At 47.3% G+C, this 27,247-nt stretch overlaps 1 protein-coding gene across 10 annotated transcripts in view; it reads right to left on the reverse strand.

Annotated features, from left to right (window-relative positions):
* Positions 1-430: 430 nt before the first annotated feature.
* LOC308554342 (acyl-coenzyme A synthetase ACSM2B, mitochondrial-like) overlaps positions 431-27,247 on the reverse strand; it is a 36,347-nt gene continuing 9,530 nt past the window's right edge. For 2 of the 10 annotated variants that reach the window (XM_081131536.1, XM_081131531.1), the window contains exons 4-16: positions 25,030-25,214; positions 20,622-20,832; positions 17,895-18,102; positions 16,614-16,757; positions 15,076-15,232; positions 12,181-12,260; positions 11,840-11,963; positions 10,539-10,619; positions 9,321-9,422; positions 7,395-7,522; positions 7,178-7,277; positions 5,752-5,871; positions 431-2,538 (exon numbers count right to left, since the gene is read on the reverse strand). In XM_081131536.1, coding sequence (XP_080987662.1) covers positions 2,434-2,538; positions 5,752-5,871; positions 7,178-7,277; positions 7,395-7,522; positions 9,321-9,422; positions 10,539-10,619; positions 11,840-11,963; positions 12,181-12,260; positions 15,076-15,232; positions 16,614-16,757; positions 17,895-18,102; positions 20,622-20,832; positions 25,030-25,206 — 1,737 coding nt within the window. In that variant the 5' untranslated portion in view covers positions 25,207-25,214 and the 3' untranslated portion in view covers positions 431-2,433. The other 8 variants (XM_081131538.1, XM_081131534.1, XM_081131533.1 and 5 more) reach the window with 8 other exon arrangements.

Raw genomic sequence — 27,247 nt, forward strand, 5'->3', positions numbered from 1 at the left:
GCACTGTTTCAGAGGTGTTTTGAGGTGACCTCTGAAGCTAGTTTAACCCTTAGGTAGTTCTGGAAGGAACATTTTAATATCCTCACTTGCTTGAGGCTCATAGAGCATGCGGGAGATTATCTTCCACAACCGTGCAGTGAGCTTGGAAGAAACTGTGGCCTGAGTCTGCTGCTGGAAGAGACTCTGAGGGCTTTGAGGACGAGCCTGTGTCTGTTGTGGAGGATATTCTCTCTCTGGGCAAGCCCCTGGGCTTGGAGGTGGATGGTGGTGACGTGGAGGAGTTGGGGGGGGACCACAGCACCGAGCTGACCACCGAGGAACTCCAAGGCCCGCAGAGGCGGCGGCAGCCAGCAGCCGAGGACCTCTCTTCAGGGGACGCGGAGGGCAGGGAGGATGTTCCTCCTTCACTGATCAAGGAAATGCTTGGGAAATGGGGAGAAATGCAAAGTTTTATTGAGAAATATCACCCTGCCAAAGAAGTAGCATACCGTGCGATAAACTTGTTCAATGACAGTGCAGGGTTTCACTTCAGGCAAGTGTTCAGACACAGGCAAAAATGAACATCACTGGATGGGCTTTTAGTGAGACAGAAGCAAGTCCTAGAGGAGCAAAGAGACAGAGGAAAGAGCCCAGGAGAGCAGCTACCTGCCGTTTCCACGGAGGGGGCTCCCCTTCCAACAGGGACGTCCCCCCCCCCCCGTCCGCCCTCCCCCCTCTCCACAGTCAGGCATCCAGAGCTCCCAGCATTAAAGGTAAGCTCTAGTGTGTATGTAAATTTTCATTGTTTACTGTACATTTCATTCCCTTTTTGTTGTTTTCATCTACATTTCATGTCCTTTTTGTTTTAAAGTGTTTATTTATAGATTAATCAGTACATTAGATGTGTACTGTATATAAGAAAAGTTAAAACAGGGCAGCATTTGGGGGTCTGGAATGGATTAATTCAATTTACATTATTTCTAATGGGAAAAAATGATTAGGTTTTTGAACAAATTGCTTTTCAAACAGCGTTCCTGAATGAATTAAGTTTAAAAAATACGAGGTTCCACTGTATTATAACCGTCGACCCCAGTTTCCCTCATCAAAACACTAGGCACCATCCCTCAGGGCCTCCTTTCTCTTCCCCCACCTGCCTTCCTTAGTCACTAAGTCACCAAGTTCCAAGAAGAAGGAATAATTCTTCTAAGCATTTCTCCAGTTCTCCTTTAACACATTCACGCCTCGGCCACCAGGGTGATCACCTGGAAATGCAGAGCTCACGGAGCTCCTTACCCTCTGGGTGACGTCCAAGCTCTATCATGTGATACACTGAGCGCCCCTCCTGCCCTTTCACAGCCTGAATCTGCTGTTGAAATAATGTCGGGTGTCAGTGAGATGACTGCCCTTCCCCAGGGTGAGTCCCACCTTCTATCTCCGAATACTAGCAGCAAGCCTGGGGCACTCACGCCACCAGCACATACCCATTAGTCTGGGACCCCTCTAGAGCTAATGCTTGTCCAGGGGACTTATTCACAGGGACTTGGCAAACATCACTTCTTGGTTCTGGGCTTCCTGGGGTGTCTTAAAGGCTTTTCTGGACAAGGACATGGAGTTGCGGTGATCTCGCTTTGTCTCCTCCTGAAAAGACAAGAGTTGGTGCTTTCACTGTAGTCACAGTCAAGCAGCCTTTGGGGAATGCACTGGCTGAGTGTCGTGATTGCTTTATTACCAGCCACCGGGAGCAGGAGAGGCATGGAGTGGAGAGAGGGGAGGCAATATCTGTACTTGGCGGAGGTCACAGAGTCCCCTGAAGGTGTGGGTCCCCATCATCAGTCATTCTTGAGCCTGTCTGGGGGTCTGTTCAAGGGTGAGATGGGGAGCCATGGCCTTTATTTCCTTCCTAAAAGCTGGGTTTCTGCTTTGGTTACCGTTTATCTGGCCATCTGTGGGAGTCATAATAAGTTTTCCCCCTCCTTCCTCTCTCATCCTTCTTGTCTGCCGTCATTTTCTAATCAGTTTCTATTTTTATTGATCCTTTTTCTTCCTTCCTTCCCTCCTTCCTTCCTTCCTTCCCTCCTTCCTTCCTTCCTTCCTTCCTTCCTTCCTTCCTTCCTTCCTTCCTTCCTTCCTTCCTTCCTTCCTTCCTCCCTCCCTCCCTCCCTCCCTCCCTCCCTCCCTCCCTCCCCCATTTTTCCTTTCTCAATTGCTGTCTCAATCTTTTTCTCTCATTTTTCTTTCCATTTCCTCTCCCATTTCCTTCCCTCACTTCCATTCCCACCTTCCCTTTCTTCCTTCAACATCTAACATGGAGGATTTTGAGCTAGTAACCATGGAAAGACAAACATCAGATATCTTGTCATAAAGAATCTCATATGTCCAGAGGAAGGCAGGTGACCCAAAGGGAAATGAAGGGTAAGAAGGACAGGACCCAAAAGCAAAGCAGCCCTGCAGGTCTCACTGGGCCCCGCCAGGCCCCGACTTCTTCCACTCCATATCTCGAAGCTTCGATCGCTGGATTTTCCCTGAGACGGTTTTGGGCAGGTCCAAGACAAACTCCATCTGTTGGGACAAATCAGTCCAGGGTTGGCCAACCATGACTCCAACAGGGGTGAATGTTTTAGAGGACTCGCTCTAGGGTGAGGGGAAGCTCCTGAGGCTGGAGGCTCCAGGTGAGTGGCTACCGAGTCTGGAAAACTCTTAGGACACCCCCCTGTGCAATACGAAGGTTCAGAAAGTGCCCTGGGCCAAGAAAAAGATGAGAATGACTAGAATAGGACATAAGCGTCAGTCAGCTGGGGTCTGACATGCTGTAGGACAGGGAGACGCATTGCAGGGAACTGACATGACACAGTAGTCACACTCCTGGGCTTTGACATCAGACTCTGCTCTAGTCTCTCCTCTACCCTTTACCTGGCTTTGAACAGGTCACTAGGCTTCTCTGAGACTCAATTCTCCCCCTGAGTAAACTGGAAAATAACAACTTTGATGAGTTGTTGAGGACAAAATGCAGGCTAAGTTCTTGGCACAGGCCCACACTGCAACATGTTGGCTGTGGGTGTGAATCTGGACTAGAGACAGCGGGCGTCTCGGTTAGGAAGCCTGCTGTTCGGTTTCATCTCCATCACTTCCCGTTGGTGTGTCCTCAGCAGAACTAAGAAACTCCAGCTTCACCCTTCTCGCCTGCGGGAAGGAATGTTTGGTGTTGAGGACCCTTCCGCCTCTAATGTCCCTGAATCTGAAGGTGTGGGTGAGGCAGAGAATCCACTGAGCTTCTGCTCACACGGCTCCGCTTGCCAGAGCGTTGGTCTAGAATCAGATGGTTTGGGGTTCAAGAAAAGTGACAACAGTAGGGGTACTGATTGGGAAAAAGTATCTCAGCAGCTGACTTGCCAGGAGGCAAGACTAATTGTGAAGGAAAGAGTTTGTTAAAAGCACCGTGGGATAGACCAGGGGTTTGGCAAACTATAGCCTGTAGGCAAAATCCAGCTCTTCTCCTTTTTTTGTAGATAAAGTTTTATTGAAACAATAGCCATACCTATTTAGTTGGCTGCTTTCTCACTCCAAGGGCAGAATTGAGTAATTGCCACAAAGGGTACGGCCTAAAAAATGTACTATTTAGTCCCAGGGTGTGGAGAGGGAGCGGAGGGAAACCATGGGGAGATCAGGTTGAATGCTGAGAAGAAAGCAACCGCCTAGCAGGCAGGGAGCAGAAAGGTGTGGCTGCTGGGAGGAGGCGGGGGAAGGACCTGCTCCCCGGGCATTCTAGAGGGGAGACTTGTAAAAAGCGACACGCCTATTGAATAATGCTAAACTGTTCTACTGTGTGATAGGGCCTCTCCACTGGCTCCTCAGAAACATTCAGCTACAAGTCAAAATTCATGATATGCTCGGTGTGGTTGGATTTCCAGTCTCTTTTTAAGTTACTTATTAAATTCTTACTAAGGTACCTTACAAATATTAACTGTTCTTTTAAACAACCTGTGAAGGAGTAACACCATAACCCCATTTTACAGATAGTAAGAAAACTGAGGTGAATGCAGCAGTCTGTTTCCAGAGACCGCTAGACTGCCTCACTCCCATTCGAGGCTGAAAGTCGGGGTGGTGGACTCTTTGACATGCTGCCCAGATGCCCTGCAGGAATGAAAGGCTCACTCTCCCAATGCTAGGCCCTTTTGGGGGGTGCAGCAGCACAGGAGAGCTGTCTCCCCGGTCCATGTGCCTTCCCAGGGCAGCCTGTATGCATGCCTGACCTGCCTGGCTGTAAGGGGACCACCCCCCCTTGCTGCTGCTCAGAAAACTCTGAGAGGTTGTCCTAGCTTTAAAACTCCCCATGGGACTGGCTGAGGCTCCCACTGAACCACATCACAGTGCAACTTTACCTTCTGCTCGATTCCTTCCCCTTCCCCTTCCCTTACCTGTGTTCATCCCGAAGAACTCCCTAATAAACCCCTGCTTGCATGTTAATCTCCTTTCCATAGTCTGCTTCTCAGGAACCCACCAGGGACAATTAGCTTGTGCAGACAAATTGTGAATGAGCATCCGGGTTACACAAGAATCTGAGGGGCCCAGCCGGTGTGGCTCAGCGGTTGAGCATCGACTTATGTTCAGGAGATTGCGATTTGATTCTGGGTCAGGGCACATGCCTGGGATGCCGGCTTGATCTCCAGCAAGGGGCATGCAGGAGGCAGCCAATTAATGACCATCTCTCGTCATTGATGTTTCTACCTCACTCTCTCCCGTCCTCTCTGAAATCAATAAAACCTTTAAAATAAAAAAGAATCTGAGGGGCTTTAGGTTTAATGCGGCTGCTCTCACCTTCTACCCCAGGCTCAAAATAAGAAAAATAAAATCTTTCCTTGGGGCAAACTCCTATCTTGTACCCACCTCCAAAAACTAGGTCCCTCTTTTGTGTCTCCCTTTAGGCTTTAGTTCCCTGACCCGGAGTGAAAACAGCTGAAAACAGATGTAATGGATTCTGTTCTTCTGGCCTTTTCTGCTAACAGCACGTCCACTGACCTGTGGGGAGCCACCGCCTCCTCCCTCAGTCCAGGTCCTGGGTGTAAGGCAGCCCTTCCTCCCACCTTCCTGCACTCTCTCCAGGGGTGATCAGCTGGCCCAGAACTGGTCAGTCTGAGTGTCTCATTCCCTGGTTACAGGAATTGGTTTAACAATGGACACATAACCTGGACTGGTCCAATGAGAATCAGCTTGAAGATTTGCTGGTGCCTTTGGGGAAAGGATGCTCTTTTTCTACTGGGATTTGCAAAGCTGCTAAAAATGTATGTTTGGAGCTGTTGGGGGCCATTATAAAGGGAGAGCGCTTCAAGAAATGAAGCCAACACAGAAAGGAGAGTCAAGGGGTGAAAGAGCCATCCCTGACCACATCATTTGTGTACCTGTTGCCAGCCATGCCTAAGGCTTCACACATCCTGGACTTATCAGTTGTGTGAGCAATGCACTTCAAATGGGATTTCTGCTGCTTGCAGCTTAGAGAATCCTGAGTAATATAGCAAGACCTCGGGGCAGAGAGTGGGAATATAGGCCGGAATGTTGGCTAGAACTTGTTCTTATGGAACCATCTGATTTTCAGAGTGAGCCAAATGCTGAGGCCAACTTTCAGGTATCCATAGTAGTTGCTGGATTCTTTGGGGGCTTTCTTGGTCATAGTCAGGCAGAATTTGAAACTGGAGACCTCTTCCATAGCTGGGAGAAGGGAAATATGAGAGGAGGGCATCTCCCCTTCCTCAAGTTTGGGGAGCCCAGAGTCCTCACCTTCCTCGGGTACTTGTACGGGGCTGTCACTGACTTCACGTGCTGCTGCAGCTCCTTAGTGAGCTGCTCCCGGTCATGGGACAGAAACTGCGGCGCCAGGACCACGAAAGCCTTCACCACCTGCAGCAAGGATGAGGGCCAGGGCCAGGAGAGAAAGGATCAGAGTGCCGCGTCACCTCCTGGGATGATGCAAAGTCAGTGTTAAGGCTTCCACCACAGTCACCACCTTTATGTCCCCTCGACTGAACCTCAGATATTTGGGGCCAGAAAAAGAGAGAAACTGTGAATACTAACGGCCATGAGTCCAGTTCTCTCTCAAATGGCTTATGGGATGGGCAATAGGACTGTAGATTGAGACCTGGCTCACTTCCTATCCCAGGGACACTAGAGAGTGACAGGGAGAAACTAGACAGTGAGGAGAAGAAAATAAAGACTGAGGACCATAACCCCCAATGATCTGTTTAAGCTCTTCAAACTGCAGTTTGCACAGCTATACTATGGAGATCCAGTTGTCATACTTAATTCATGGGAAATACAGTGAAATCACATACAGCCTGGCTTAGCTCTGTGCTTGGCACACAGAGTTTTCTCAGTAGAGGATTCTCTTTGGGCCCCATTTGCCTAGGGGCTCCTCTGATCTCTATGGTGATATGTCCCATACCTGCCAGAGATATGATATTGTCAACTTGCACCCTACAGAAATGTACTTGGACACTGGCCCACACCTCTGAACCTTGACTTCTCTCCACACACCCACCAAGCTCCATGAGAGTCCAGCTGGGTCTTTTCTGTAGCCCTGCATGATTGTAAGGGTCCTTCACCTTCCCCGTATTCTCACTGCAAACCCCGTGGCTCAGGGGCTCTGTCTCTTGGCTCAGATCTCTCTCTGTTCTTCCGGTCAGAGATCAGATTCTGATTCAAGTGCCACTAATAGAAGACCTTTGAGATGCTTGCTATGTGCCAGATCTTAGTCCAAGCACCTTATAAATATTAGCACATTTAGTCATCAACCCCTCATCTTTTTTTAAATATATCTTTACTGATTTTATAGAGAGAAAGGGAAAAGGAGAGGGAGAGTTGAAATATCAATGATGAGAGAGTCATTGATTGGCTGCCTCCTGCACGCCCCCGACTGGGGATCGAGCCCGCAACCTGGGCATGTGCCCTGACCGGGAATTGAACCTTGATCACCTGGATCCTAGGTCAATGCTCAACCGCTGAGCCATGCCGACCAGGCAACCTCTCATCTTACAGATGGGAAACTGAGGCTCAGAGGCCAAACAACTTGCCCAAGGTCACACAGCTACTAAGTAGGGCCAAGATTTTGGCCCAGGCTGTCCAGCCCCCAGAGTACATGCTCTTTACCATTACGCTATATGTCCTTGTTCCCAAATCTGCACAACCCCAGGCTGCCGCTCCCCATCACCTCTCCTCGGATGGGGTCGGGGCTGCTGATAACAGCCGTCTCCACCACAGCAGGGTGCTCCATCAGTGCATTCTCCACCTCTACAGGCCCAATCCGATACCTGTAGAAGAACCCACCTGTGAGAGAAGTAGACACAACCCCTAGGCCAGCCCCAAAGTCTAGAATCAGTCAGAATAAAGATCCAGATTACCCTTCCCAGCCCAGAAACCAAGCTCACCCACTGGAGTTAATGATATCATCTGCCCGGCCCATGAACTGGAAATATCCATCTTCATCTTTGATGGCCCGATCTCCCATGAGCCAAAAATCCCCTCGAATGTTGGCTGCTGTCTTCTCAAGATTGTCCTAGTGACAACAGAAAGATAGTCATTGTGCCTGCAGAGCCTAAATCCTGTGTCCCAGGCCAGGGCTGCCATGAGCAGGTGTGCAGCTTGTGCAGTTTACAACTTGAACAGCAATGCATGGCGGGTTGCCCTGAGCCTGTCAACCCAGCCCCCCGGCGGAACTGGATCTCTCCCCTTGATTTCAGTTACTCCTCCCAGGGTTTCTCCCCTGCTCCTCTGGTCCAGTCGAAGGAGTAATATTAGTGCATGCATCCACCCGGGCTCCAGGGCATTTTCCCTGACTGATTCCACCTTCCCCTCAATGGTCAGCCTAACTAATCCTTGCTCCATTTCATGACACCGTTGAAAGGTGCCAAGTTTACAAGACATTTTTCCTGGCTCCTTTCTTAGATTTGAAAGTTCTAGAAATACACCAGCAAACCTCCTGGGCCCCGCCAATGTGCATAATTCTACAATGGCTGGACCCCTCTGTTCAGTTGAGGCACTTGTTCTTGAACAGTGAGAAGGCTTGGGGCTCGTCCCTTGTTAGTGTATCTTGTTCAGGTGGAGGAGTGTGGGCTCCGGACTGGACATTCACTCACTGGGCTTGAAGGCAGCGTAGGGAGTTCATAGGCTGGCCTTGTCATTTGGAAAATAAGGGCACGGAAGGTCAGACGGACCAGGAGGCATGTCCAAAGCCTAATAGCCATTACAGATGACAGAGCTGACTGGAGTCAAATCTCTGACCCCCACCTTGACTCTTCCTCCTGGTCACCGTTCAGCCCCTGCTGGCACTAGCTCTGCGGGCCTTGAGTCTACCTGTTCCCTGGACTATCCAATGGGGAGAAGCCCCTGCCTTAGCTGCCTCACCGACGTGTGAAATGAAGGGGGACAGCACCAGGAAAGGCCTGGAGAAGTGCACGTGCGGCTGAGCCCTCGTCTCAGGCTCACTTTTCCTCGTGTGTGTAATGGGAGTGAGAATTTGGGTCTCCAGCAATTCTTCTTTTACACACTCTTACACAGCACTGCTCCAAGTGTTTCACAGGTAATAATGCCTTTGGTAGCCATGGTAGTGCTGTGAGATATTATGATACACATTTTACAGGTGGGGACAGCGAGGAAGAGAGATCAGTCACTTGCTCAGTGAGCAGTGGAGTCGGGTTTTGAACTCAAGCAGTTTGGCTCCAAGGATCTCATAAGGTCATTGGGAGGAATAAATGAGTGTAATGTACGCGACGTGCTTTAGGACTGTGCGTATCATGTAGTGAGCACACGATAAATGGCAGCAACTATCATTACCGACTGATCATTTCATTTAATATGAGGCCTTCCCTGCCCCTTTTCAGCAGCGCGGGGCTCGCGTGAGCCTCCTCTGGAGCGAGGTGTTTGGAGCCGAGGCTCATCTCGTTGTAACATCCCGAGGCCTGAAGACAGGAAAGCCTCCAGCTGCACGGGGCGGTCTCGGCGTGAGGTGTCTAATGGGGCCCTCAAGAGCATCGACGGCACAGCGGAGGGAGATGACACTTAGGGGGGGCGCAGGGCTGCCCCGGGAGAAGCCGCCATGCACAGCCCAGGGCAGTAAGCTTTCTGCCACGAAGCGGTTCTTGTGGGTGGAAAGGGGTGTCCAAATAAACATAAGGATCATTTTTTAGATGAGGCCTTAGTGACGGGCTAAGGATGCAGGGTGATTGGCCAGCCTTTTACTTGGCAAAGCGCCCATTCTTAGACACTGGATCTCCTTGTCAATGCCCTCGGGAAGTTCATAACTTTAGGACCCTCATTCCCACCAGGGGACGGTGGTGGGGAGACACATCCCTTACCACGTAGCCAGAGAAGATGCCTATGGGCCTCATGGGTTTGATCCTGATGCCCAAGTCTCCTTCTGCACCAGGGGGCAGGACATGGCCCTTGTTGTCTACGACCTGGAGGAAGAAGGCGGTTGGAAGAATGCGCGGCCAGCAGGAGCTGCCTTCAAGAGCAGCATGGAAGAGCTGGGCTGGTCAAGTGGAGACCCTCTTGCTCTAGTGGTGACTGAAAACAAGAACCAGAAACCAGGAGAAGCCAAGAATTTGAAACCCAGATCTCTGATCCATCCGCCTGGAATGGGTTAGGTGAAGCCCCTTACTGAGACTGGACCAATTGAGCTTGGGAAGCCTCTGGCTTCGGGAGCTCAGGAAACACAGCAGCCTCCCGTTGTCTCTGAGGCCCATGGACTTGGATGTCAGACAGATCAAAACGCAAATTACGGCTCTGCTACCTTACTCGTTCGTTGCCTTTGAGCTACTTAAGTCCTATGTCTCAATGCCTTCCCCTGTAAATCAAAGATAGTAACGGCTTATTTCACAGGACTGCTGTCAGAATGAATGGGGTACTAAAACGAGAGCCTCACAAATGGTCACTGCAGTTGGTTAGCGTCGTCGGAGCAGGAGTTACACACAACACTGAACAGAATATAAATTGTTATGCTCCAGGTCTGGGCAACTGTGCACAGAGCCATAGACACACGTACACGAATTCTACTCGTGGGAATTTAGCCCAGAGTAATAATAAAGGAGGGGAGCAAAGTCTTAGCTACAACACACTTATTGTAGTGATGTTTTTACCAGTGAAAATTTTAGAAATCATCTATTGACCGACAGAAGGCATAAGGAGTGGTGGAACCATGCTGTCTACACTAGGTAGTCGTTAAAGATCCTGCTGCACGTCAGTATTAATTGACCTGGGAAGATGGTCACCCCAGATTGTTCAACAATAAAAGTAAGTAACAAAATGATATGTCAAAATTTACCCCTATTTTTGTTTTAAAAATGTATATCTTTATATAACTAACTAGCCAGCTAATTTGCAGCTATTCAAAGTGTTTTTCTGCATGATATGAATATAAAACTTTCCCTTTTCTTTCCTTCCTCCCTCTTTTTCCATATTATTTTAATATGTTTACTTTTCATTATTTTTCCTCAATGAAGAGTGTAATAAATAAGTTACTGAAAAATTCGTGCGTTCCCCATTCCCCTCCCGCCTGAGTGCACCTAACACACCTGCACATCGTAACTGGGAACCGCAGTCCCCAGGCAGCCAGGTTTCACTTTCATCGTCTTGGGAACTCTGCAGGTGAGTCCCTGTGGGAAGCAGTAAACAGATGGGCCAACTTCAGGAGGATCATAAGGTCACAGAGAAAGTCCAACAAAGCCGGTCCTGGCACAGTCCAGAAGGTGGCTCCCATTTGCTGGCTCCCTTCCTCCGGTTTCCCTGGCTCTCTCCCTTTTCCTGGAATCCCCATCCGAGGGGTTGCACTAAATTGTTTGGAAAGCAATCTGATTGACTGCTCCCCAGGAAAAAGGAACTAATAACCACATTATCATATTTTTAAGGAGATCCATACTTTCCTAAGGGCCCATGGACACCAAAAGTCCTTTAAAACCTTATAGGATTAAATTGCCTCCCATAAGAGGGCCAGCCTTGCTTGAATCCTGAAATAAATTTTCCTACAGAGAGGCTGGTGTCCAAGGAGCATTTTCCGAACAAGGCTCCCTCCGAATGGCTGGGCCCCGGCCGTGCGTGCACTGTCCTCCCACAGCGCAAACCTCTTCCACATCGCAGCGCAGCCAGGAGCCCGCTCGGTTCCACCGGGGTCCCCTTAGCCACAGAAGGATGTCGGGTGAAAGAGTGGCAAGGAGGTGGGGACAGGTACAGAGAGTCACAAGTGACGGGTACCGGGGAAAGAAGCTGGGGGACAGCACTCCCAGGTTGAGTTGGCAAGTGGCACCGTGAATCCACATTGGGCCCAAGGGGCCCCAGGGGTTCCAAGGAGATACGACAGCAGGTGAGGCGGGGCTCCCAGGGGGTTCTTCTCACCCCTCACTTTAGTCTGAGCAGCTCAGCATAGTGCCTGACGCGTTTGACAAACTCAGGTCTCGGCTAAAATGTCACCCTACTACCAAGGACTTTCCTGACCACCATTTCTGAAAAGCCAGGCCTTCATCCCACCTCACCCCATCTCACTCATCTTCACCTTTCCCCACAGACCTTCTCGCTGTCTGCCATGCCGTGTGTGTATTAGTTCATGTCTTTCTGCCATGTTGTGTATTTTTTAGTTCATGTCTCTTTCTGCCATGTCGTGTGTTTATTAGCTCATGTCTCTTTCCCCCACTCCCATGGGAATGCAATCTCCATGAGGGTCTGGCAGGTTTTACTCTCTGCTGAATTTTCAGTACCTATCCTACAGTAGGTGCTCAACAAATATCTATGGGATAAGCACGTGATAAATGGTGGCTCATATTTTTATAATCAAAGAATAATTGCCCAGGTTGACCAGTTCATGCCCCCCAGGAGCAGGTACCGTTTCTGTCTGGCCATAGAACTCCCGGATGTCCAGTCCTGTCTGGGACTTCCAGTTCTCCAGAGTGTCTGGGAGCAGGGTCTCCCCTCCACTGAAGCAGTTCTGTAGATGTGGGAACTTGTAACTGAAGAAGAGAAGAGAGGTCAGTGTTCCCCCTTAGCCTCCCTGCACCAAACTCTGCCCAGGTCCAGAGCTGGATTCTGGGTGCTTTGACGATGACGTTGACCTTATGGGTCAACCATGCTCAGAGGTCAGATAGATGGGCACATGTGTAAGTCAGAGAGGCAAGAGGATGGGCCAATAGACCCAGAGGTTCTAACCAACCCCCAAGGCCCCATCACCTGGAAAGGCCCTGTTGTAGCAGCATTCGGTACACAATGGGTGCTCCTGCCATGTTGTTGATTGGGTAGCTGGACAGAACCTGCAGGGAGAGAGCCAGCTGAGACCCTGGTCACTGGGTCAGGTGCCGAACTTACCAGCACACACAGCAGTGACAAGCATGGGTTATGGCGTTGTAGGGCCTGCATTTAAGTCCTAGCATCTTTGCTGTGTTTCTTTCAGGCCAAATGAATCCCAATTTTCATGTAACCTCAAACCAAAAGTAACACAGAAATGGCCACCCATTGTTATAGAGAAAGGGTCCAGGATTGATTTGGGGCATTTTTGTCAAATCAAGCTGCCTATTCCTGTCAATTTAATGACTTGTCTTTATACACACACCTTCAGGATATGTAAACCCCCAGACACCAAGGGAAGGAGATCAGCCCCTGTTGCAAATTGGCTGCATGGTTTCGGTGAAGTCCCTTACCCTCCTGGCACCAGCTTTATAATAGATGAATTCAGGTAGAAAAGTGCCTTGAAAAGTTAAAAGTACTTTATCGACATTTCAGAAGTGCTACTAAAATCTAACTAGTACTGAATACATGCCAGGCCCTGTGCTATCTCATTTAATTCTCACAATAACCTCATGGAGTTTGTATTTCATCCCCACTTTACAGAAGGGAAAACTGAGACTCAGAGGATTAAGAAACTTGCCCAAGGTCACACAACCAGCCAGTAGTGGAACCAGCATTTGTAGCTGGTCGTCTGAACTGTATGTAACACAACTTTCTCTCATGCTTTGCTTTGTACAGAATTTATTAGAAAAATGACTTAGGCAAACATATATAGAAAAAATGATTAACATTAGTGAATCATGCAATTATTTTCTCCACTCTTTCTTTTTTTTTTTTAAATCCAAGGATATGTTTTCCGTTGATTCTAGAGAGAGAGGATGGAAAAGGGGGGTGAGAGAGAAACATTGATGTCAGAGAGAAACATTGATTGGATGCCTCCCGCATGAGCGCCTGACTGGGGGTTGAATGAACCCTGCCTGGAGATCGAACCTGCAACCTGGGTATGTGCCCTCACTGGGAATCGACTGGCAACCCTTCAGGGCATGGAATGATGCTCTAACCAACTGAGCCACACCAACCAGGGCTTCCTCCAAGTACTCTTGATGAACTGCTAAAAGCTATGAAAATCATCCCATTTCCCCTATTGCTTTGTCTTAGAGGAAGCTTAATAAGCAATTACCTACTTATTTGCTGCACTTCTTACTCTCATTAGTCTCCCCACCCCACAACTCCAATCCATATTTTCCTACTAGGTCTTATAATTTTGTATCTGTTTTTCTGTTGTTGTTTTTCTATTTGTGATACTCAACAGAAGCCACGTCAAATCGTTTTTGGAAGGAGGCAGAGTAAGAATTTGTTTAAATCAGAGAATGACAGAATCATTTGAATAGAATCTCCTGAGAGAGTCCAGACCATGCCTGACCTGTTGCCAGCCAAACAGAAGTCTGGGTGGGCCCTCAACTCCTACAGAGATCTGGAGGCTACAGGATGTCAGTGGTCCAACTTCTCATCACAAATAGAGTCCAATATCAGATATGCCCTTGCAAGCAAAATGAACCCATTTCCATTGCTTTGTTGTACCTGGGTCAGGCTGTTTGTAGAGTTTACTTAATGGCTGCCCTACCAAGTTCCATGGGAAAAACTCTTATTTATTCTTTATTCTTCAAAACTCCTCGTAGATAATAGTCCCAAACTAGCAATAACCCTAATGTCCATCAACAATAGGATGGAAAAAGAAATGATTGATACACAGAATGAAATGCTATATAACAGCCCAAAAGAACAAACCTCATACGTGCAGCAAATGGAGAGTATTCATAGAGAATGTGTGGACTGAAAGAAGCCTGACACAAAAGATTACATATTGGATGAAGATCACAAAGAGGCAAAATTAATCTATGGTGATGGAGGTCAAAAGAATGATTAATTTATGGAATGCAGACAATGGCGTGAGCTTGCACAAGCACTTCTGCAGTAATGGGAATGTCTTCTGTCTTGACAAGGTGGTGATTACATGAGTGTCTGTTACAGATTGAATGTTGTGTCCCCCCAATTCATATGTTGAAGCTCTAACCCCCAGGTGATGGTATTTGGAGGTGGAGCCTTTGGGAGATAATTAGGTTCAGATAAGGTCATGAGGATGAGGCCCCTATGATGGGATTAGTACCCTTAAAGAAGAGGAGGAGACATCAGAGCTCACTCTCTCCACCATATGAGGACACAGCAAGAAGACAGTTGTCTACAAACCAGAAAGAGTCATGGCACCCTGATCTCGGCCTCCCAGCCTGAAGACCTGTGAGAGAGTCATGTCTGTCATTCAAGCTTCCCAATCTATGGTATTTCGTTATAGCAGCCCAAACTGGCTAATACAGTGTCTAACATAGGTAAATTATTTGCAAGCTGTACACTTAAAATAAATGTACTCTATACACTTTACCTTTAGTCTGTGCTATGCTTCAAATAAAAAAGGAAATCACACACACACACACACACACACAACATCACTTCCGACAGTGCATCCCTCCCTATACTCGGTTCACCACCATCTGTCTGATACTTGGCACCAGAGCAAGAGACCAGTAAATACGTGTTGAGTGAACCAAGGGCCCATGATGCCCGTCTCCTGAAGATATTCTTTTTATCTGTATATGGGGTTATCTCTTTCCCTGAACCATGAGCTCTATGAGGCCAGGGACCATTTCCATCTTGCTTACTGAACAGCGTCCATCCATAGGGCAAGGGTTCGTCAACATTAGATGAAGTGAAAGAAACTGCAGGAATTTGCAGTGTGCAAACCTGGACTGACTCTGAGCATCTGGTGCAAACTGGAGCCTCTCTTACCTTTAGAATGACCAGCGGGTCAAACTTCGGCAAGAGATGGATAAATATGCATGCTCCTGACGTCCAGGGTTCCAGAAATGAGCCTATGATGTTCACTATCCAGGCTGTGTCTGATATGGTCCATAGTAGGTCTGAGGCTCGCAGGTCCATCCAGTGGCTGAGAAAAGAGAGGAAACGCAGGGACACACGTCAGTGCCCGCGGGGGGAACGGAGCAGGAGTGTGCACGTGCGGTGGGGCAGCATGTGTGCTGGGGGGGTGCCTGAGTGTGTTTGCACACCTTCGCAGGAGTGCGTGTGAGTACAAGCTGGCAGAGGAAAGAGTTGTTCTATCTATACATTTCATTTCAAGATGGGGAGGGCATTCGGAAGGCGTGACCCAGCTGACACGACTTAACAGACACTGTACTTGGGTCTCATCTCACTTTATTCCTAGGACGCAGTACAGGTTTTGACATGTGGTAACCACCCAGGAAATGTTTATCATGTTTACTCACAAAAGGCATCTAAGTGATTATCCTAACAAGTAGCCTTGCTAAGCTCAAGTTCAGTAGACCTTTGGTTCTCTTTTCTCAAAGCATCACAAATTGCCTAAGCTGGTTTCCTTTCTCCTTTTGGGCCACAATAAAAAGTATTAGGCCTGTCTTAAAGCAAGAATGATTTAGGCTGGGCATGAAGAGCTTCCTTGTGGTGGGAATAGCCGTAGCATGTGTCCCTTCCTGAAAATGATTAGTATTTTCAATGCTATAAGAACATTAGGTCATAGTCTATCAGGACCAAATTTGGGGGGGGGTGACAACTAATATCTTAGTTACATTTATCTTCCATATGTTAGAAACTTTATTTTACTATAGCTCTTCTACTAAATTATTTTAAATGATATTTAAATATTTATTATTTTAAATAACTTAATTTTCTGGTACCACAGACTCATAGGTGGGACATTTAAGTTTTTGAGGATTTTTTGCATTAAATATTTTCCCAGTTGTAATAATAAAATGAACCTGGTAAGCACGACCTACTGGAAAAGACCCCAAAGACTCTTGCTCTAATTGCATGACAACCCTGGCACAGTGTTTCCTGATTCCACTGATGGGGTCCATGTAGAGTGGAAGGAAATTCTGAATTTTGACATGTGAGATCTCATTTCATCTAATTAATTCAATTATAGCTTCTACTTCAATGAATTTGAAGAGTAATTTGCTGCTGACAAAAGTGTCCTTTTGGAATGCGGGTTGTGTCAAAACAAACGACCAGCACCTCAAAGGACAAGGTATAGGTCAGTCTTGGGGAAAATGCATGTAAAGCTCGTGCATGCATATAATCATTCAAAAGAGCAGACTCGTGTCTCAAAGCCCTGAAGAGGTTTTGAGATTTCACGTTATCAGAAACAGAAATGTTGCGTTGAAGGTCACTAAGTACCCTGCAGGCTAAGCCATGCTCCCTCGTGCCCCCATTCGCAACTATCTTTCTCAGAAGCCGTTCAGGGAAGTCCCGAGGCCTGGCCCCGCAGGTCTCTGCAGAAAGAAGGGTCTCCTTACCCAGTGTCCATCTTGACCTTGAGGCCCAGGCTTGCATGGGAGTGCTCTGCCATCTTGGGAAGGCCGGTGCTCCCACTGGTGAAGTAGATGGCAGCTGCCTCTTGGCTTCCTGTCTCCACACAGCGGTGAGTGGTAGACGCTCCTCTGGCAGAGACAGAGTGTCACCTTCTCAGGTCTGCCCTGCACCAGATGTCCTGGTGGCCCGTCTTTCCCCCCTTCCCCCTGCTGGCAGGGGCAGGTCGGCCGACCCACTCCAGAGGGAGGCTCATCAGTGGTGAAGACCAGTGGACTTGGGCTTGAAAGCCGCTCGGGTTGGAGACTTTGTTAACTGTGTAACTCTGGACTACTTACTCAACTCCTCTGGGCCTCACTTTCCACATCTGTAAAATGGGATCACTAATACCTGCGTCACAGTGTTACTGGGAAGGTAACTGCAGCAAAAACTCAATAAATGCTCACCTAGTTGTTGTTGGGCTCCCTAGCATGACACCAGGTAAAGAGAGGGTGCTCAACTAGTGCCTGGAAGCATGCGCACCTCTCTCGCCATCTCCCCCAGTGTCCTGATCTCGAGTCTCCCGGAGCTGCTCCCGCGCTGTCTGACCCGACGGTTCTCCCACACACCGTCATTAGGGAGAAGTTTACGTTCTCCCTCGGGTGTCCTGAGGAACGCGTCTCCCGTGGAGGGATTTCAGGCGTGTGGGGGGAACGCAGTCCTCCTGCTAGTGCTGCCGTGGACTCCAGGCAGCCTGGCTTAGGGGACAGAGGCCGAAGAGGGGCCTAGACGCCTGGTGTGGCAGCCACCTCTCGCGTTTTACCTCAGCGCTCTTGGCCTCACCCCTGATTCCATCCACTGAACAGCTCCGGGCGAGTTTCAACCCACTTAGTGTTTCTAGTGGGGATCATGGGTGATTCTCTGCGAGCCCCAGGGCTTCTCTGTGGCCCCCAGGGCACGGGACTCTGAGCCTACTGCACACGCATGTGTGTGGCCCAGAGTGGGGTAGGTGATGTCCCCGCCTGGGCAGCGCTGGGCCAGGGGAGTCAGGTGCTGACGGATCAACGCCTGTCGGTCCTTGAATGGACAGCCCCCAGAAGCGTCCTGAGCGCTCTCAGCAGGTCCCCCCTACCCCCGCAGGGACTCTGGTGCTAGCTTTTCCCTCCCAGCTTCACTCTCCTCAGCCCCACACTCCACTCCCTGACCTCCCAAATAAAGCACCTTCAAATAAGTGCTTGGTTCATGCCCGCTTTTGATGGAAACCCAGGGTAAGACGTGTGGATACTCACTGTAGTAGTGTCTTGAAGTCCAGCCACCCATCCCGACTTTTTTCAGACACCAGTAGCTTCATTTTCAGAGAAGGGCAGTCAGGTGCCACGGAGTCCACTGCCTGGGCCACCTCTTCCCCAGCCACGATGGCCCTGGCCTTGGACACCTGCAGCCTATAGAGAATGTCTTTGGCTTTCATCTGGACAGTCCCGGGCATGAAGACGAGGCCTGGAGAAGACAATGGCTTAGAGAGAAGGGGAAGGGGGGCCGTTTTTTCCCCTAGAGAAGCCTGATGGAACAGCCCGTGGGTTCCACCGGGGAGGGGAGGGGAGGCTGGGGAGGGATGACCCATGGGGAGCATCGGTAATGACAGACAGGGACCAGAGAGTGATTTAAACACAGATTTCCCTAGATTGTCAGAGCTTTAAGAGGTCTAATGTCACACCACTGACAGCCTAAGGCCAATAACCCCACCGTCACCCCCTACACACACACACACACACACACACACACACACACACACACACTATCCTACTGGAGCTTCCTGTGTCCAAACACTCGGACGGTAATTAAAGCAATAAGGGAAGGCACTGGCAATTGTCCTTGGTGCTGCAACACCGCAGTGACCTAACCAGGGACACTAGTTACGTTTTCTTAGGCAGCAGTGCCCTTAGTGTGTGTTTTCTAACTTGGTGAGGCTCTTGTGGGTCTGTTTTATGCTTCCGGAGAGTAGTAAGGTGTGTCCTGCCTTCTGCGACGCTGGTTTCACACGCTCCCCTGCTAAGGAGCTTCAGCCCTGGCTCAGCTTCTTCCCGCCCTCGGCCCTTCAGGGCCCACGCCGCAGGCCTGTTGAGCGCTGTCACGATAGTCCTATCGAGCCTGAGCTCTTCCCTTCGGACTATCATCTGTCATAATGTCACCTTTCCCTTGTGGCCTGCTCACCCTGCCATGGGGCCCAAGATCCTACAGCTGTGCTCGGACGCCTCTGATTCCTGCCCCCCCTTGACCGCATGTGCGCCCCCTCCTTGCCGCCCAGGGCGCCTGCTGCTGGAGGACATGGCCGGCAGGTCGTGCCTGGGGCTGGTGGTGCTGGAGGTCCCCGAGGCTCTTTCCTACACCTCTTCACGTCTCCCCTCCTGCATCTGCACGTTGATGATTCTCAAATTTCTGTCTCTATCTCCGATGTTGTGCCCTTAAATCCAACTTCTCACTTCTCATTCCTTTTTCCCCATACGTATTTTTATTGAGATATAATTGACATATGACACTGCACTAGTTTTATGTATGTATAAATATATACCACATATATAAAATATAATAATTTGATATATGTACATATTGTGAAATGATTACCACAAGTTAATGTCCATTATCACACATAACTGCAATTTTTTTTCTTGTGATGAGAACTTTTATGATCTACTCTCTTAGCAGCTTTCACACATACAATCCGGTAGTGTTAACTCTAGTCACCATGCTGTACACTGCACCCCGTGACTTGTCTTGTAACTAGAACTCCCATCCCTTCTTGAACATCAGTGGGTGCCCCTAACCCAACAGCTATCAAATTGAACTTGTCGTTCCTCGACACCCCACACCCGTTTCCTCGCTTCAGTGGGAGGCAGCAGTGTCCAGAGTTGCTCAGGTGTCTGTGACTCCCCAACCCCTGACTTCCTTCCCCTACCATATGTCCTGCATCAAAAATACCCTGTTATTGTTTTCCTCCTAACCATCTCTGAAATCCATCCACTCATCTCCGTCTCCACCACCCCCCCCAGTGGAAGCCACCATCACCCCTCATCTCTTCCCTGGCCTTCCCGCCCCAACTCTTGCCTCTTTGTCTCATTCTCTATGCACCGTGTACAGGACTTTGACAAGCAGCACGTGATCACGTCGCTCCACCCATCCATGCTTTTCCCGGGATGGGGCCCGACCCTCACCACGGCCCACGGTCCTGCCACTTTAGCACCTGCCATCTATTCAGGCACGTGGGCCACTATTTCCTCCTTGCCGCCTGGCCTCAGGCACACAGACAGCCCGCCGGGCTTCCTCGTAGTTTCCAGGCCTCCCTCCCCTCTGTGCTCTCTGCTTGGAGCACTCCTCTTTGCCTCCTTTCCTGGTCAAATCCAACTCATCCTGCGGTTCTCAGCCTAAATATCCCTTCCGCTGAGACATCTGTGACCTCTGCATATCAGTCAGGTCGGGCCTCCTTTTATAGCAGGGGTTGGCTAACTTTTTCTGCAAAAAGGCCAAATAGTAAATATTTTAGACTTTGTGGACCAGACGCTCCCTGTCCCAGCTACTCAAGTCTCCCCTTACGCTAGTGCAAAAGCGGGCATGGGCCGCGTGTACACAGGGCACGGTCCTGCTCCAGTGAAACTTCATTTACAAAACTGGCCGGGGCCAGATTTTTAATAGGTTCTTATAAAATTCACGTGCCACTTATCAAAATTGTGATTAAATACTTATGTGTACAATTAATAGTTTAATGGCTGTCTTTCTCCAAAGATCTGTGGTCCTATGAGCACATAGCCCCTGCTTTGTTCACCCTGTGCGAGCCGCCTCTCCCGTGAGGCTTAGTCGATAGTTTGCTTAAATCAATAGAAAGGTGGTATCTACACATGGGGGGGGGGGGGGGGACAGCATGCTGTGGGAAGGGGCATCTTTTGGGAGGAATGGTGGGATTTCTCTGTCATCAGTTTCCTTCACAAGGGAGACAGTGCCAGCCTAGGGCATCAGTTACCAACCTGCTCGCATGCAGCCGAGAGTCACCAGCCACCACTCAGGCACTTGGGGCAGCACCAGGGCCACACGGTCCCCACGCTGCAGGCCACACGCTCCCGAGAGGACATTGGCTGCCTGCCGGCTGAGCTCGCTCAGTTGACTGAAGTTCCACCTCACTTCATCCCCATCGCCGCTCACCCACCAGAGGGCTGGGTCTGGGGGCCTCTTGCCAGCCTGAAGAAAGAGAAGAGCTACTGATTGGGGGGCTGGTGCCCAAGCCTGGGGAAAGGCTCCTGCACAACTACACTGGCTAAGCTTCTTGATCTCAGGACCTTTATTCACTCTTTAAAAGTATTTGAAAAACCCTGAAGAGGTTTTATTTCTATAGGTTCTATCTATCCGTATTTAAATTAGAATTTATAAAATAATAGTATCGCACATCAGTCCAGCCCTGAATGCGGGAAAGCGAGATAAACACAATCATAGAGCATAAAGCTAAAGTGGCCTCCGATCTCTCGCAATATTTTCTGTGATACGTTTTTTTGCTTCTCAAAGGACAGTTATGATACACAGTTGGGTTGGCATCTCTTTCTCAGTTCTCATTCACACAAAAATAAACTGCCAATCATAGTTAATGCAAATAATGAAGCTGAAAACTAAGCCTGAGGCCTTGTTCAGATTAATGCCAATTACTTGTACTTGGACTGTACATGTTCTTATAATTTGTGTTGAATTTTGATTGTGTTTCCTTAACATCTTCCTATTTAAACATTTTTAATCTAAAAATTATGATGTAATTGGGATTTGGGCATTCTGTGTTTGTGTTTATAATTTTAAAGTCAGAACGCTTGCTTGAAGTTTCTACAGGTGACTTGAATGAGGTTGTTGACTAACGAACAGGACAGTTGCTCAACTTCAAGCCTCAAGGCTAGCTGAAGTCATGTAGGCTGATAATAATTGGAAGACTAATATTATCATAGCATTTATTCTTATTTCATTAATTTTGTCGTGAAGAAATATCTGAATGTTTCTCTCTGAAAATAGTACATTTTCAATACTATTCATGACTATACTGCAATGTTTATGGAAAACTGGCCACTATTTAAATAGCATCCCTATTTCCTAATAATTAAAATTTTGCTCATAATTATAATCAAGAGGACCATTACTCAGGAGTTATAATGCAAAAAAAAGCGATTAGGACTACATAAAATATAATAGTTTGAAAAACAAAAATAATTACTATGTTAGAAATTAAAACAGAAATTTTATAAGTGTGTGCTTTTAAAAAATAACAGCATGAATTCATTATATATTACCACAAATCAGATGTGGTTTAATAAAGAGACAAGTATACTTTCTGAAATAACAAAAACTGAGAAGAGTGGCATTGCTTTTCATTTTTGCAAGTCTCTTTTAATGTCTTCTTTAATAGAAGACAGATTTTTTATTTTGTCTCCGTGGTCACTTGTTGTTGTGTAACTTGTGTAACCCCTGGGAAATGCCACTGTATGCTCGTAAGGGAGTGGGAATGAAAAAGAAAAATGTTATCATTGATCAATCCATCTATCATCTATCTAATCTATCTGTTTAATCTATCTAATCTATCATCTATCTATCTATCTATCTATCTATCTATCTATCTATCTATCTATCTATCTATCTATCTATCTATCTATCTATCTATCTATCATCTATCTATCATCTATCTATCATCTATCTATCTATCTATCTATCTATCTATCTATCTATCTATCTATCTATCTATCTATCTATATCTATCATCTATCTATCATCTGTCTATCATTATCTATTGTCTACCTATCATCTACCTCGCTATCTCTAGCTCTGTTTTCCTTTTCATGTATTTAACTTACACTTTACCATTTTATTCCATCTAAGTATACAGTTCAGCAGCATTAAGCACATTCTTATTGCTGTGCAACCATCACCACCATCCATCTCTAGAAATTTCTCACTTTCCAAAACCGAAGCTGTGTCCCCATCACACAACGACTCCCCTGTTGTCCCACCTCTAAGCTCTTGGCAACACCATTTTGCTTTCTGTCCACGGGCTTCATCTAAATGGAATCACAACATTTGTTCTTTTGTGTCTGGCTTATTTCTATTAACGTGATATCTTCAAGGTTCCTCCATGCTGTAGCATACAATAGAATTTCACTCTTTTAAAGGCTGACTAATATTCCATCGTGTGGATATGCCACATTCTGTGTGTTCACTCATCCATCGATAAACATTGGGTTTTCCTATGTTTAGGCTACTGTAAATAATTCTGTCATGAACAAGGGTGTACAGATAAATATACCTCCGAGATCCTGTTTTTGATGTTTCTGGGAATACACCCAAGAGTAAAATTGCTGGATTATATGGTAGTTCTACTTTTAATTTTTTGAGAAACTGACATCTTGTTTCCCACAGACGCTGAACCATTTAACATTTCCACCACTGATGCACCAGGGTTCAACTTTGTCTTAGTTTTGTTTGGAAGTAATTTTGATTTTAAAGATTCTCCTGAAGTCTTAGGTATCCTTGGGGGTTCCCATATTATAGTTTGAGAGCAATGATCAATAGTCAAAGAGAAAAATGTGTTGGTTATGGGGTGAGCTTTTTCAAAGTTTCTCAATAGGAGTTGCATCTTTTACATTTTGACCAGTAATGTGTGAGACTGTCTCTTTCTTCATAGTCCTACCGACAGAATATGTTGTCAAACTTTTGTATTTAACTGGAAATAAAAATATGATTTTGTATTTAACTTGAAAAAAAAGATTTCAATGACTTTTTAATTTGCAGTACTCTTATGATGAATGGGGTTGAGCATGTTTTATTATATTTAAGGGCCATTTTAGTTCACTCTTCTGTGAACCATCTCTTCTTATACTTCACTCATTTTTATATTGGGCTGTGCCTTTTTAGTCTTGATTTCTAAGGTTTCTTTTTGTATTAAGAATATTAACTCTTTTGCTGTGATATGAGTTGAGTATTTTCCCCTTGGCTGTCACTACTTTTTGTTGTTGTTAATCCTCAACTCAGGTTATTTTTCCCATTGATTTTTAGAGAGAGTGAAAGGGAGGGAGGGAGGGGGGAGAGGAGGGAGAGAGAGAGAGGAACATCGATGTGAGAGAGACACATCAATTGGTTGTCTCCGGCACTCACCCCTACCTGGCCTGGCCGGGGATGGAAACTGCAGCCCAGGTACATGCCCTTGACTGGGAATTGAACCCAAGACCCTTTGGTATGCAGGCCAACGTTCTAACCACTGACCCACAGGCCAGGGAGTTTTTAAAATTTTGTTTATAGTGTTTGTGGATGGAGCAGTTTTTTGATGGTTATGTAGCAAATTTATTAAATCACTTCTTTTATGGATTCAGGATTCTTCCTCATTATTCTAAGGAGGGATAACTTTTAGAGAAAAGCCAGAAACCTAAATTTTTATCTGCAAAATTTAAAAAATATATATATAACTTTATTGATTTCAGAAAGAGGAAGGAAGAGGGAAAGAAAGAGAGAGAACCATCAAAGATGAGAGAGTCATTGATCAGCTGCCTCCTGCACGCCCCGACTGGGGATCAAGCCCTCAACCCGGGCATATGCCCTGACCTGGAATAGAATCGAGATCTCCACCTCTGAGCCACGCTCAGCCGGGCCTGCAAATTTTTAATTTTAAAGTATTGACTAAATTTTATGTGGGCCATGTTCAGCCTAGAGGCCCAGCATTTGCAATCTCTGCACTACGTTTGGCTCATGGTGTCAGGACCTAACGGCGCATCACGACATGACTCCCTTTGAGTGTCATTTGTTTAAGCCCATGCTGGCTGACCCACTTCCTCCTGTATCCCAACCAAGAGGAATCCTTCCATCCTCCAGAAAGGTGCACAGAACCTCAGGTGGAAAGCAATGGATGGGGTGGAATTCTAGAAGTCTAGGTGGGAAAGGAACCAGAAATTTCCTCATCACTCTTTCTCTGATGTCTTATGTTGGAGTCCTTTCGACAACCTCTGCCTAGTGACCATCCTGCTTGCTTACTCCTAATGACAGGGACGCATAACCTTTTGAGAAGACGGACTCAGTCTTAAATCCCAATTTGCCTCTTCTTTGACACCAGACCACCAGTCCTTGTCTCGCCCTGGGAGGTCACAACAGAGCATGTGCAGGATGTGTAGGCAAATTGTGTGTCAGTTGCCCAGGGACTTACCAGATTGTCCTACTTGCACCAGTCTCCCAGCCCCCCCCCCTTTTTTTTGCCAAGCCCATTATCTCTTGCTCCCACCCCATGCTGCCTTCATGAGAGATGAACATCATAGCTCATCATAGTACCTGACACGTAATGCGTTCAATATATATTGAATGTATGGATGACTCAGTAAACTCAGCCCAACTGTCCAAAAATGTGTCTCTTCTCCACCCCATTACCTTCTCCATGCCAGCCCAGTAATCCATCACATCACTAGCAAAGTTAAACTTGGCCTGGACTTCCTGGTGGCCCCACGGCAGAGACGTCAGTTGCTTGCTATGAATGTAGATAGTGCGACAGGACATCGGAGTCCTCCATAGGATGCAAATCCCCTGGAGTTTCCGCAACCAATGCATGGCCAGACCTGTGAAGGAAAGATGTCCCAGAGGTGAATCTTTCTTATTTTAAATTGCCCTACTAGTCATCAGCTGCTTATGGAGATGAATCCGAACCTTGCTGCTTTCTTCCAGAAGTGATGTGTTGTGGCTATGAGTAAATTGTCACTCAGCATTCATTTCAGTCTGCATGCATTCTCCAAAAGCACAGCACCCAGTATAGATCTTACCTCTCCAGCACTTCTGACAGTTTTGTGAACACTCAGTTCCATGTAGTAAATCCCTCAGTGCGTAAAATACAGTGGTGTGGCAGACAATTTGCTCCCCCCTGTATTGGGATTATACATCTCCATTTATTTTCATGTGACTTGCCCAGTGCACCGTGGGGAAGAGTATGTATCCCCCCTCTCATTGAGTTTGGCTTGCTCATGAGATGTGAGGGGATGTGATTATATGGTTGATCAGGAACCCTTGCACTTCTGTCCTCTGTCACGAGTGTAGCATATCCCAGATGGGTGCTCTACCTTCAGCCTGGGTCCCAGAATGATAACACACGTAGAGTTGAGCTGAGCCCAGCACAGCCACAGCCCGCCCACACACCTATGGGGGGAAATATGTATGGTGCTAAGCTCCTGAGGTGTTTGGGTGTTTGTTACCACAGTAAATGCTGACTAACACAAGTAGCATCTATTTCCTTCAACTGAACCTAGCGCACAGCTCCTACCCCACAGAATCACTTTAGAAATTATAACTGCTGAGATCGTTTCCATCTATGCACTGGCTTCAGGGAGAGCTTTTCCAAGGCTTTGTAGCTGGCTTCCAAGTTCCAACATGTGCACCTTGATGGAGGCTGCAGTGTTTAAGTCTAATGACCTTTGATTTAAGGAATCAAGTCAGGGGTCCCACCAGTTGGCTGGTTTCCCATTCCCCATTGTCTGGCCAGCAGCAGCCAGAATGCTCAAGACCTCAGATGCTTGTGTCTCCTCTTTTATATTCTAAAATCTAGCCCGGCCAGATGTGGCTTAGCGGTTGAGCATCGACCTAGGCGATCAGGGTTCGATTCCCGGTCAGGGCACATGCCCGGGTTGTGGGCTAGATCAATGAGTCATCATTGATATTTCTATCTCTCTCTCTCCCTCTCCTTTCCTCTCTCTGAAATCAATAAAGATATATATATATGTATATATATATATATATATATATATATATATATATATATATATGATTTAAAATCTAAAGGAATGTAAGTGAATGTTTCATTACCAGCCCCTCTGTTTCTCTCTCTTTCCATGGCTGGCTCTTTGTCATTCTTTAGGTCTCACCTCCTTGGAAGGGCCTCCTTCCTTGACTCCATTCTCTCCCTTGCGCCACGCTAAAGATACCTATTCCTTTGCCCAGTGCTGCCTCCTCACTAAGACCTGGCAGATTCTGTTTCAAGGATCCTCTGGATTGCAGACTGCTTTTTCCTGAAGATTTTCACTCTCCTGGATAGCTCTGGCCTCTAAAGACTGGTTAGTGCTATTCAGAGGCATGATCCCATCAGTCCATTCCCTGAAACGGCGCTCACCTGCCAAGTCCTTTTAGGAAGTCTCTCTGGGGATCTCTTGGTACACCCTCCTCCTGAGCAGACAGCTCCAGAATCCCTGTAACCTTGGAGGAGAATACAGCTTACCAGGCAGACAGCTCAAGAGTCCCTGGAAACTTCAAGGAGGGCAAGCTAATCATTAACTGTGGACAATCCTAGAGACTTACTTGGGGTAATGTCAATCCTAGCTGTGCATGGCACAGAGTAAGTGCTCAGTAAATCCTAGTTACTGCAGTCTAAAATGGGAGGCTTGCATTTGGATTCAAATTCACACAGCTGCATGAAATGAGGGTCTGAGGTCATTGAATGTTTCTGCTTGATCACATAGCTGCAGCAGATTTGGGGAATGAGGGCCGTGGTCCTAGGAACTGTACCTAAGATCCCACAAATGAAAGGAAATTCAAGAAGTCATTTGTCCTCCAAAAAATGGAGGCAAAAGGATACATGGACACATTTGGTTTGCAAGCTCTGGAGCCA

Source organism: Miniopterus schreibersii (genome assembly GCF_964146895.1).
Source record: "Miniopterus schreibersii genome assembly, chromosome: 3".
NCBI lineage: Eukaryota > Metazoa > Chordata > Mammalia > Chiroptera > Miniopteridae > Miniopterus > Miniopterus schreibersii.